Source organism: Seriola dumerili, unplaced genomic scaffold (assembly GCF_002260705.1).
Source record: "Seriola dumerili isolate Sdu_G_001 unplaced genomic scaffold, Sdu_1.0 BDQW01000138.1, whole genome shotgun sequence".
In the NCBI taxonomy this organism is placed as follows: Eukaryota; Metazoa; Chordata; class Actinopteri; order Carangiformes; family Carangidae; genus Seriola; species Seriola dumerili.
Genome location: NW_019174393.1, coordinates 6,519,123 through 6,532,300, shown reverse-complemented (window position 1 = coordinate 6,532,300; position 13,178 = coordinate 6,519,123). Strand labels below are relative to the sequence as shown.

The 13,178-nt window shown below is 43.0% G+C and overlaps 1 protein-coding gene across 1 annotated transcript in view; it reads left to right on the top strand.

The window, feature by feature from the left end:
* Positions 1 to 13,178, top strand: part of snd1 (staphylococcal nuclease and tudor domain containing 1) — a 171,632-nt gene that overhangs the window by 152,775 nt on the left and 5,679 nt on the right. Inside the window, exon 22 of the mRNA XM_022749010.1 lies at positions 3,247 to 3,450. Within this exon, the coding sequence (XP_022604731.1) occupies positions 3,247 to 3,450 (204 nt within the window). The remainder of the gene's footprint in view (positions 1 to 3,246; positions 3,451 to 13,178) is intronic.

The following is a 13,178-nucleotide window of genomic DNA, read 5'->3' as shown; positions in this document are numbered from 1 at the left end:
TGTGTGTTTGTTTGTGTGTGTGTGAGCTAGTAGTGCCTGGGTGCATGCTGTCACCTGTCTCATGAGTCAGTGTCTCCTGAAGGATGAAGTGGCCCATCTGTTGGTCCAACCCGGGGGACGCAGGCATCACCTACACTTTACAGCCCCCAGACACACACATGCACACGCGCACACACATACACACACAGCTTTACCACATGTTGCAAGCTGACACGCACCTTACACCTCTCCTTCTCACTCTTTCTCTGTCACTCTGCATCTGTCTAACCCTTTTCCTGTTCTTTCTGTTTTCTCTTGGTTTTTCTTTCATGTGTTTGCCGTCTCCTTTCTCTGAAGCTTTTTACTGTGTCACTCACGCTGACAGCACGGTGCCCCACTTGCACTGCGCCTTTGCTGCTGCACATGGGAAAGGTTGTTGCCTTTGTCTCTAAACCCGCCACCTGATGCCCTCCACAAAATGTCTATCTTCACAAGTTATAGGGCTTCATAGTCAGTCTTAAAATCTTTCTTTTCTCAACACCAAAATTCTGCCAGCAGGATGAGATCATTCTGCTGATTTCACTACAGCTTTATGAGATGTTCCATAAAGTGACAATATCTTCAAGAAACGGCAGGATTGCAGTGTGCTCTCACTGGTCTGCTGGTTTATAGAAGAGCAATCTTAAATGAAATGTGTACTTGTAACTTGACAAAATACAAACTACACAGCATGTTATTGCCATGCCATTCCACTGAAGCAGTTACTTCTATCATAGCAATAAATGCCACCACATATCTGGCACGATTCAAAGAAGGTATTTTGATTTTCAGCTATTGCTACACAGCCAATGTTAGCATTAACAGCTGTTTAGTTACCAGTTTAGAAGAAATGTTGTGAATTCAGCATCGAACTTCACTCCTTTACTCACCAAGAGCTGTCTCCAGGGGTGGAGAGCAACACCAATGTTAACTCTCGTTTTGCCTCTATTTCTGTCACTTCTTCTCTCTCACTGAAATTAGCATGCTAACCAGCTAGCACAAGTCTGGCCAGCCCGTCTTGTCATTTTCTGATAGGGAATCACTGTAGCGTCCATTTTGTCCCTCCAAGTAGCGCTGCTCAGAGGGTGTATTGTAACCTCTTCTATACCTCATCTATAAACGCAATGATGGTTGAAGCTTTTGGCAAGCAACCATCACCACCACCCGCTCCGGGCAAGAAACTGTGGTCGGCCCCTTCAATCCAGTTTTACTACGGATGCTGTGAACTCTCAGCTGCCTGCACTCAGGACACCCTGCCACTTCTTTAATATGCCTTGTCAGCTAATTAAAGAAAGTAGTTTATGCCAAGAGGGCATTTGTAATAAAGATGAACAACAGAATAAATTCAAAAAAAATGCCACCTAAAACAGTCCAGCCACACAATAGCCACTCCCTAATGGCACTGGTTTGTAGACAAATGAAAAAAACTACTCCAATTAAAAGGTTGCTTGAGGTTATGCATCTTTCCTACTCATTTAGCCTTGCTCATTTGCATTACTTATAACACACTAACATCTACCTTTTCGTATAGATGGCTATGAAAAAATGTAATTAAAGTTCATCTATGTATTTTAACTCCTTTTCATTGATTTTATCTTCAGCATTTCTTTTTGGGGCTTGGTATTGATTCTCAGTACTTTTCCCTCTCTCATGTATCGAAAGTTGGCACTGAATACTTTTACATATCCTTTAATCAGATCCTGAACATTTTTCTAATTTTGGGCTGCCTTTTCTTTACGCAAAGTTCTTAAACAGTGCAAGGCAAAGTTCAACACTGATGCAATCAAGAGGTTTGGGTTGTATTGGTAAAAGAAAAAAGCATTTTGTTCAAAAACCTTTTTTACATTCCTCAAAGAAGGTATCAAAGTATAAAGTATTGGTACTGAAACTGAGGTGTAAAATTAGCTCAAGTGTTGAATATTTTAGAAAAAATACTTCTACAGCTCGACATCCAATTATACTGACTCACAGTGAGTAAAGTTGGAATATTTTAGCCTGTTGTTAATGTGTCAAAGTGTTTTAACCAGGTTTGTTCTGTACACATAGTCGACAAGAGAGGGTCACTAGAAGGTTCTCATTAATTTTGTATTACCCCCTCACCAGTGTCGACGCATTCTTGTTCTGTAATACTCTCTCCCTGTGTTCTTCTCTCTCCTCCTGTGTCGGTCATCTCTTTCTCTCTGTCACACTAACTCTTCCTCTGCCTCACATCCCTCTCTCACTTGCCCTGAGCTCCCCTGCAGCGCCTGTGACAAGCTGACCAGGGGGAGAGCGGGGACAAAAAAGGCCCTTAGTTTTTGTGCCTTGAACAAGCTTCTCTGCCCACACATGCTCTCTCTCACACACACACACACACACACACACACACACACACACACACACACACACCAGACACGCACATACCCAAGGGCAGCTAGCTCGAAGGGGGTTGCCATGGAGACAAGACCAGGGCGAGAAAGAAGGGAAGCGAAGGGATGGATGGTGTAGGGGAGGGATGGATGATGGCCAGGGACCGATTTTTGTTTTTAAGTGTCTTTCTGCCTTTGAAGATGCAGCTCCCTTGTTTTTCGTTTTCGCCCCGACTACCGGAGGACGTGAGGTCAGGACTGCATCGCAGCTGTTCCACCTCCTTCTCCACCATGTGTTCAATCAAATGCTGGCCTTTCACATTCAAGAAGGTTAGGAATAAGAAAGGATGAGATAACTAACTGGAGAATGGGAAGAAGAAAAAAGGGACAGGAGGAGGAGGGCAGGTGGGAGTCAGACCGTTAGATAGTTCAGCCACACTACAATCTCATGATTGACGACTGACAGATTGCTGTGTGAGTGATCATGTAATTGTTATTGATTGGTGAATAATGTGTATGATTGTGTCGTTACTGGCCACATTACCAAGTGTGTTGACAGCCCCCCCTTCCCTCTCCTCCCTACACACTTTAAGGTTTTTTCCTCCAACAGAAATCCCATCACAATTAGGTTCATGCCTATGTAGGGTGTTTTTTATCAGCCTCTGCATTGCATGTCTTTGTGTGTGTATCTGTTTAGGAGTCATCAGTGATAAGATACTAATTATCCCTTTAACCTTTCTTCCTCATGCTTTCCCTCCCTTCCCCCTTCCCCTTTTTTTTCATTATCTCCTTTTTTCCTTATTTTTTTCCTTCTTTCCTCTCCTCTTCTCACCTCCTCTTTCTTCCTAATCCCATTGCTTATCAACCTCTATCTCTTCAGGAGGACGCCCGTGCGGACGTGGTGGACTGTGTGGTGCGGGACATCCAGAACAGCCAGTGCTTGTTGAATGTGGAGTACTCGGGTGCCACCTGCCCACACGTCACGATACAGTTTGGTGACACCAAGGATGACGTGGGCCTAGGCCTGGTCAAAGAGGGCTTGGTCATGGTGGACGTCCGCAAGGAAAAGTACCTGCAGAAGATGGTGAGTAAAAAGATGGGATAGACAGAAGTTGATAAGAGTACAGTAAGATAAAGCAATTTCAAGTCTTCAGTTCAGCCTAAAACTGAAGTCTAGGTTGATTATTAGGCTTCTTGTGTTGTTTCCCCTTCTCTGTCTCTATTAATGACACTCTCTAGTCTCGCTGAGACTGGAGACCAGACAGTCATGGTTAATTATATCACCAAAACCTGTGGAACAATACAGATTCGACTTTCTGTTTGGCATGAATCCATGCAGGGAAAACAATGCTGACTGCGAGTGATTCGTTGCTTGTACTTAGGGTGAGATGTGAATTGTTGTTGTACTTTCAGGTGTATTAAAGGTGAGGGAAAGGTTGAGTTTATTGAACAGGTCATACTGTCGGTTTCGGTAAATTTTAGATTAATTTTCCAGCCCTACTCTGACTGTTGTTTGTTCATATGCCATCAGAGTATCCATCTTTTCAAGTATTATTTTTCCCTACCTGCTTCTTGCTTGTGATTCAGTGCCTTGCGGTGCTCTCAAAATGCATAGTATGGATCAATATTTGTGCCACCGCTGTTACGAGTGGACAGTGACATAAGTCAGTTGATCAGATGCTAGCAGGTGTAATTTAGCTTTAAGCACATGGTAAGTGTTTTTAGCACTTTTATTTGCAAATGGGCCCCTTGTGTATTATTTGATGTTAAAAGGTCCATATGACGTCTATGGCTCTCTGACAGTTCAATAATTACCACGTCCACGCCTGCATGCCTCTACCCACTTACTTCCATCTCAGCGTTTGTCATGTATAGATTTTTTTTGATACATGAAAACTTGTATTACACTACATGCCTGTAGGTTCTGTAATGTGAACACTGAGGTACATGAGATATAATGCTTCTCCTCACTTGACAGTCCACAGCCCCACAATATACATTTACACACCACTACTATTTGCCTCAGATGGCGACCATTTTGTCAAACCATGAAGCGTTGCTCATTTACTTTCCTCTCATTATGCTAATTCGCCCAGCAGAGTCAAAGCCACTCTGTACTTGAAAGATAAAGAAAAATGGAGGATATTTATTTCTTCTGCAATTACTGCTTCCGCACATCCCCAATATTAGTCACTCTACTGTTTATTTAAAAATTGAAACGCACAAAGGGATGGAGAAATGTGTCCACCAGAGTGTAATTATTTATACACATATCAAAATGGATATTTATACAAATTAGAAGCGGGTGGGAGGAGCACATTTTGTACACAATTTATTCTCTCGCACATGTAGTTACTAACTCATTTTTGTACAGCACTGATAAAAGCACTTTGCGCCTTCCCGTCAATAAAGTACTGTGTATCATTGTCAGAGTGTTTTGACCTCTGACCTCTGAAGAGTAGCCAGCGACCATAATGCAGTCTCTGGGTAATGGACCCTATAGACAAAGGACAGTGATTAAAACCTCCCAGCCATACAACTAATAGGCTTATAGACTGCACAGATTTAGGTTTTGTGGAACGGTTTCTCATTAGTATTCAGCAGCTGTGTCTCCAGCATTTGCCTCCTCCTTGCTGGATACAGACAAATATTTTGATCTGGAAAAAATCTAACAAGCAGCAGGGTTGCCAATGTTCTTACAAGAGTGTGCTGAAGTAAGTTCCACAGCATTTCCTTGTTGATTCCACCCATCAAGTCTGCGTCCAATCTCAAAGCCATCGCTGAGATCCTCCATATTTCAGGCTCGGCAAAAGCAAGTGTTATTCGGCCGCTTTCACACCTCTGACTGGATTAAATTTGCTTCTGATTCACAGAATGTGTGGAGTTTGTTTGTTATTAGAGCTGAGGGACAGAAAAGAATAATATCTGTGATTTTGTGAATTATAATAGTGGTGTTGCTTAAATGGTTCCTTTTCTGGCGTCATTAGGTGTGATAAATCTCTCTGGACTTAAATGAACTAGAGCTGAAACAAATGGTTAATTATCGATTTAATATCGATAACTTGAATTTGCATCGACAGATAATTAATCTACAACTATTCTGACAATTGAAATGACAAATATTCTGTGATTACAGCTTTTCAAATGTGAGAACTGGCTGCTGTTGTTTGTCTAGTAAATTTAATATCTTTGAGTTTTGAAAAGTTGGTCGGACAAAACAAGACATTATAGACGTCCCCTTGGACTCTTGACATTTCAGTTCATTGAGGAAATTTTGGGCAGATTAGTTTAATTGCAGCCCTGAAATGAACAGTGAAAGTCTTCCTTAAAAAAAAAAAAAACTATTGTGATTATTTGACTCTTTCAGTTTCACCTGTCCCTATTTGATGTTGTATGCTGTTTTGGATGAAGGCATTTACAATTTAATCTCTTAATTTGCTGCATCCTAGTTTTTTCCTGTGATCTAGTGGAGTTGACCTAGAATCATTTGTTTGCAAGGTGCATTTCTGGCTCAAATATTTATGAGCAGCACTCCAGCTGCTGTGAGTGCGACAACAGCAAACATTATCTTTTAGGGCCAATAGAACCAAAAATGCTCTAAGATACAACCTTTTGTTGACCTCTGGATCCGTGCCCCCAATTCTTTTCATCTCACAGAAAGTTCCCCTTGAGCTTTAGATAGTGTAGTATCCAAGCCAGTGCACCCTGAGCTCTTTCTCTCCTCCTTTCTCTCTTTTCACTCATCCAGACTATCAGCCTCCTTGTAGAGTGACTTTTGTCCTTCCTATCTGTTCCATTTTGGCTCTATTCTTTATTCATTATCCATTCCAGGGGATTGGAACATGGTCATTGTAATCTGTAGTGCTAAGCATTGCATAACAGATGGGCTGTAATGTTCACTGGCACTTCAGCGACTATCAATAGTCAGTCATAAGTGCACTGAAGGTTAACACCAGTCTTTGAGAATGGCATTGTCCCAAGAGAGAGAGAGCAGAGAGGGATATTCATCCATTTGGGGTTTTATTTCTTTCTTTCAAGCGCATTTCAGCCTTAAACCCTTTACTCAAAGATGCCCACTATGCACACCATATGGAGTACATACTGCAGCTACACTGACAAACAGCTGTAATGTCAGCATAAAGTTTAATCTGCCATACATCTGGCATATCATGTGTAGTCCCTCTGCATGTGTTATTTAGATTATAATCAGTGAGTGATATCATTGCTTTATCACCAGCACAGCCTCGGAGACAGAGGGGACATTATGTACTTTACATTATATAAAGTAGCTGCAGTATTTCAGGCAGTGTGGGCTAGTGACTGTTAATTAGTTTCAATTCTTTTTTTGTTATTTACTCTTGACCATATTTTCTCCCTCATACATTTCCTCTTTGTTTGTCTGTCTGCTCTTCCTCCTTATTTGTCGCCACTCAGACGTTTTATATTCGGATACAGAGCTTGAGAACCGTTCTATTTCTGTGGAAATTAACTTGTAACACAGAAGAGTGTATGAGCATGTAGGTCTTTGATTTATTTTTTGTTCCCTAAGGCACAATAATGCTGTACACTGTTGACTCTCAGGTACAGTTGTATGCCAATTGTACATATTATCATCATCTTGGTATCATAAATGAGCTCTTAGCAAAGCTCAACAGTCTGGGTAAACTTTGGCAAACAGAAAACAATGGATGTTTGCCAAATTTCCTGTTGGGTTCTTCTGTGTGCACAAAACACCACATTTAGAGTTCTTCTCTCTTGCTCTGACCTGAGACACACACTGACTTCATGCCTTCTCCACCTCAGGCACAGAAGATGTACTAAGCCATTCTTATATTGCCCTTAAATTGTCCTGGCACCATCAACCATCCGCTGCTAGAATGGCAGGTTGCCACTTTGGCACACAGACACTCACTAACACACTTCTTTCTTGTCCCTCATTCCTCTTAAAGTCTCTCCACTCATTGTTCAAGGTCTGATTTCTTCCATATTTCCTCCTTGTCTTTACCAGTTTCTCAAAATCACTCAATTTTCCCCCCTCTCCTTCCTATCGCCTCTTATCTTTCCAGTGCTCTCCTCTTCATCACTTATTTCTTGTTTACTCGCTCCTGTACCCTCCATTCCTCTTGCTCCTCCATTTCTCTGCCTTCTGCACATCACTCGCTCACTTCACCATACTTGTCATTATTACTTTTTTCTTCACTGAGAGATTCACTTACTCATACACACTCCCTCCTCTCCATGCATTCTTTTTTTCTTTAAGCCTGTGCTATTCCTGTTATCCAAAATGAGCTTGAGCACTCTCTTTAGACAGCAATGGGGAGGCGGCTTGTTTGGCTTTTGCATGTGCTAATTTGCATTTTGTCTTTCAGTGCTATGTCATGATGAACAATAATCCCCAGGTATTAAAGTGGAGAGGCGCTCAGATCAGACCCGGTGTTGGCCTCATAATGAGCTGTGATTTAAATGCTGTTACCTGCAATTATTTGTAACTTGCGTCAGCCGATTCTGCCCTGTGAACTCACACTGGGCTGAAAGTAATGACTCTCTTTTATGATTTTAAGGGATGGTGTACTGAAATGAGTCTGTCATGACAGTTTGACTAGAAGATGGCTGTGTAGTTAGAGGCATAATCTTTTGTGCTCTGCTGCTTTTCACCACTGTTTCCAGCAGCAGCCGCCAACAACATAACTGATTCAAACTCTGGCAGGCCACCGGGTGCCAACCGTCTCACCCAGTCACCTCAGCTAAGTGACATCGGTGCTAGCCCCCAAAGTTCATTAGCGTTACAAGCTTATAATCTCCCGTTTGCTAATTACAAGTCAATTACAAACATGCAAGTGTCTGTCACTCCCTTGCCAGCACAATTATTATCAATCACCAACAGCGATAGCTGTATCGACCCTGGCCAATTCTCCAATATGTTCCCCACTGAAAGGATTTCAGTCCAGAAATAGTCACACACCTTAGACAAATGTTTGTAAAGACACGCTTAAGATATTTATCAAAATGTTACAGTATTGTGTGTGCATGTGTGTGCACGTGTGTGTGTGAGTGCGTGTGTGTGCGTGCGTGCGTGTGTGAGTGCGTGTGTGTGCGTGCGTGCGTGTGTGTGAGTGTGAGTGAGCTGAAGGCAGACTGTGGGGAAAACAGCTGCAAGGTGGCTCCCTGAGAGTGAAAGCTACAGATGAGTCCTGGAATCTTTAATTACCCACAGGCCCCTTGAGAAATGTAGTTTTATTTCTTCCTTTATCTTCTCTCTCTGTATTCGTACTGTATTCACACTGAGGCCTTGTTTTTCATGTATGAATGTAGAGTGGAGGACTTTTAAGTAGCATTTGAGCAGCCAGAAGGAGCAGCCTTTAAGTGGTGGCTCACATGAAATACAGGGTTTTTTATTTATTTGTGTCTTTTCACAACTGCCTCCTGGGAGATGAGGTTTTCTTACAGCTTGCGGTTAAAGCCCCCCGTGTAGTTAATAGCTCAGCAGTTGCATTGCACAGTGATTGTGTTAATGGGGGTTGGAACCGTAGATGAAGATGAAATGGCGTGCTGAGTGGTGTGGGCACACCTACAGCTGTATGTGGGGAATCCATACAGGAAATCAGGAAGGAGGCTCACATATACACAGGATGCCCCAAGGGAAGGGCTGTTCCATTTATCAAAGTACAATTGTGCTGCTTGGTACACATAGAATGCGCTACAGCAAGGTGGCTCATGTGATGTTTCCTCTGCCACCATACTGTTAAGGCAGTGGTTTGGACGCTGATGATATGCCTCATGGGAATGTTGGTGTGTCTATACAGCAGGTCCACAGTAACAAAATGAGGCCTCGAGGGCAAACAATGTTTCATGTAGTAGCACGGCTGTTGTTGCTTATGGGCTGTCCCCAGGCAGAGGGGACAAACATAGGACATGTGTGGGGGTCCCTCATGAGCGCCAACACATTCACTTTTAACTCTTCATATGAAATGTAGAGAAAGGGAAAACAAAACAACACACTATCCCAATGCCTGATACAGAAAAAAAAGAGGACAAAAATTACGACAATGAAATGAAGAACAACAAAAATGGCGACGTGGGGGGTTCTATGCCCGAGTAGAGTCAGTAAGCACCCCATGGATCCTGCCACGGTGGATCAGGTTTCCATCGCCTCCACCCCAATGCAAATATTCAACACTGTGTCATCTATAAATGGCTTTTAGCCGTATCCGGACCACCAATTGACTGACTTTCAGGTCTCACCCTCCCTGTTCAACCACAATGACTGCCTGTCACAGCCCATCAAGAACCCCCCCCCCTCATCCTCAAAAACCACCACAGGGCATATATAAACACACGCAGACACACACCCACTGAGCTTCATGGGTGTGTGACAGCATGACCGCTCCTCACCAATGGCTCAATACCTAATTTACAAGTAGAGTTAGAGATGGGACCTTTTAATGGACATTTTCTGCTCCCCTGTTATTGACTGCACTCACACTCTCATACACACTCACTTGCTCAGGCAGTTGCCTCCCCTGCTGCCACTGCTCTGAGGGCCCTTCTGACATGTCCTAGCTGACACGCGCCACTTCCCAAACGCAATTCCATCCTTTGCAGATGTACACACACACACCCACACACATAGTCACAAACTCTATCCTCCCTCCCACACACCCTGGGGGTGCATGGAGGACAGACAGACAGCTGGGGAGTGGAGGCACCAGGTTTTTCAAGCTTAGATTGTTTGAGTTGTGTGACCTCACAGAAGAGAATAGATATTGGAGAAAAAAAGGAGCAACTCTTTACATAGCCTTTATAAGGATAAGAGTGTGTGCCTCTGTGCATGCGCGTCAAGTATTTCTATGGTACTCGTGTTTACGTAAGACCTGTTTTCTTTCCAGTGCCCCTGGGAGAGCGCTGAAGAATTTTCTCTGTGGTATCTGTTATTAGTCCTTGCATTTGTAGTGTGTGCACATGTTTTACATGTGTATGTCCTCCTTAACTCAATGAACCCATGCTGGTGGGCTTGTCATGCCACGTTCCCGCCAAAGCGCCTGATCTCCTCCGACAGTCATGCTGGGGGGGACCAGCATGCAACAGGGCGTAATCCTAGTTTACCTCAGATAGGGACAATGACACTCGTACACATGATGTACTTGAAAGGCTCAGTTTTTGATTTATTCCAGCTTTCACAGAGAAATGGTCAGATTTGTAAGAAGGAGCATATCTGAAGAAACTGATTTTTAGTTTTTTCTACATGTTCAAAATTTTTCTGCAAAGGGCAAACAGTGATGCAGTTTACAGTAAACAAGGTTCTCTTGCAGCAATGACAGCTCAGAAAATGCTTCCACTAATAGAAAATAAAGAGAATAATTGGAAGCCCATGGAAGTCAGGTGCTGACAACTGTTCATTTTCACCTGGATTTTTTTATTGTTTTAAATTGAGTTTTTACCTTTCTTTAATTCAGATAAATTCTTGGATTTAAATTTCTTTTTTAAAAAAGTAGAAAAAAATACATCCAGTAAATGTAATGCCATGCCTTATTTACATCCATAAATATGAGCCAATTCATTGTCAGTCGTTTTATCCTACATTTACTCAAAGACACTGTAATTCCTTCGTACCTCAGATGCACACGACAAGCTTTCGAGGATTCTCTCCCTGGTTAGCCAGGGTGGGTGTGTGACAAACCTTTCCCTATCAATCCACTTGTGCTGAAGAGAGTTTACCAAAACCCTGGCCCCCTCTCTGCTTGCCATGCAGTATTCATGCAGTGGTATGTTGAATGAGAGCTGTCTCTAAGGACTACAATCCACAGCACAGCCAAATACACTCAAATTGAAATGGTGTGAGTTACAGACATAAAAGGCTTTGTGTTGCGGCAAACGCTCTGAAGACAACCTGTCTTGTGCAGTTTTCTGCTTTAGGTGGAGTCAAAAGGAGAGGGAGATGGCAGGTGGTGGGAGAATGAAACAAGATGTAATGAGGATTGAGAGAGCACAATGAAAAAACAAAAGCAATGCAACAACAAAGAAACAATGACAAAAGGGAGTTAGTGGCAGTTTGTTTTTGGTTGGAGTTTGACTGCTGGTGTCTGGGAGGCTGTGTCTGATCGTCATTGCTATTAATGAGTAAAGCTCAACATGCGTGGAGGACAAGCCTCATTGTTCCTTTTCCACTCGAGTGGATTTTACGTCGCCTGACATCCCATCTTGACAGCTAGGACCAAGAGAGCATACCCACTGCTGAAACTTTGATTAGTCACTTGCGTTTCATATGCACTCCATCCAAAATCTGGTTTCACTTAGCGTTTTTGCTCGCTGTGAAGTCAAAAATGTGGCAGCTCACCTACGCACCAGACGCGCACAACCTGTCAGAAAGCTGCAACGTTAGCTCTCGCTCAGATCCATCACTTTCACACCACGCTTATCAGAACACCACCTGGGCATGGCATGCTGGCCAGCATAGGGAAATACACGGACTCTCACTCTCAGGCAGACAGATTCACAGCTAGACAGACGCACTGACGAGTGCCAAAACACCAGACCCACACCACCTGTTGTTCATCTCACGAAAAGCATCACACTTACACACAGTCTCCCGCCAGGTCTTCCACTAGAAAGTCGCCTGCATGACTTAAAATTGACTCCTTCTGTTTCCCATACATTGATTTATTTGTGACAGCCTGCCACAATATCAACATTGACTGTCACATAATGATTTTCTATTATTTTTTCTATATTTTTACTATTTCAAATGGATGAAATTGCATTTAATTGTAGAGCTGAGTGTAGTGCATTGATTCGCTCATATTATCAATTATCTAATAATTGGATAATACCATATATACGGTATATTAGATATGCCCCCACTCACCCTCCAGTAGTTGTAAATAACCTTTTTCTTGAATGTGCATGGAGCATCAGAGAGTTCTCAGAATGTTGTGAATTTACTCAATGTAAACTGTTGGTGTGAAATTATAAGAAAATTGACTTCTGTAATCTGTTCAACTTTCTTATAGCAGTTTTTAGGCAACTTTCAGACTCTGAGCAGAGTTAAATGGATGCTAAGAAATAATCACACACATTCAGGGCACACTCCTTGCCACACAGCATCCTCCTTAGCCGAACAGCATAGTCTCTGGTACTGCCAGCGTCCGTGGCCACTGCTCACCAAACATGGCATCTGTCTGACATATGGGAGCTCTGTAGGGTCATCCAGACAAGCACGCTGTCACCCGCTGCCTTCTGCCACCCTCACCCCCCTCCAAACACTGAATTTTCTTTTCCTTTTCCCTTCAGTCATTACCATCATGTCTGTGCTGTCACATTCTCCTCCCGCTTCTTCTCACCTGAACACCTAAACAGCTTTAAGCTTCCTCCTTGTTGGCCTCTCTGCTTTGGTGGAACATCATTTCTTTTTTCTGACAATTTTGCATCACACCTTTCCTCCATCACCCCCACCCCCTCCTCCCTCTGTGTTTAATGGCACACTTGTTTCCAATAAAGAGAAACATTCCTTTCCTTTACCACTTTAAGTCATCTCCACATGAGTTTAGCTTCCGTTTGTGTTGTAAATGAGCCATTATGCTTCGCTACTGGAGCCAATAGAAAAACCGTGAAAGAAGGATCCGGGACAGGATACGTGCGAGCTGTTCAGAATCTGAAGGCAGTCATCATCGGTGTTCAGCTGCACACTGATTGGCTGTTGTGTTACACCAAGCTGAAGTGAGCAGAACAGTGAAAGATGAGGGCGAGCCAGGAAAGGCACCCTCCCAACCAGAGTACAAAGAGGCTCACCGTGATAGTTTCAGTATGGCAGCCATC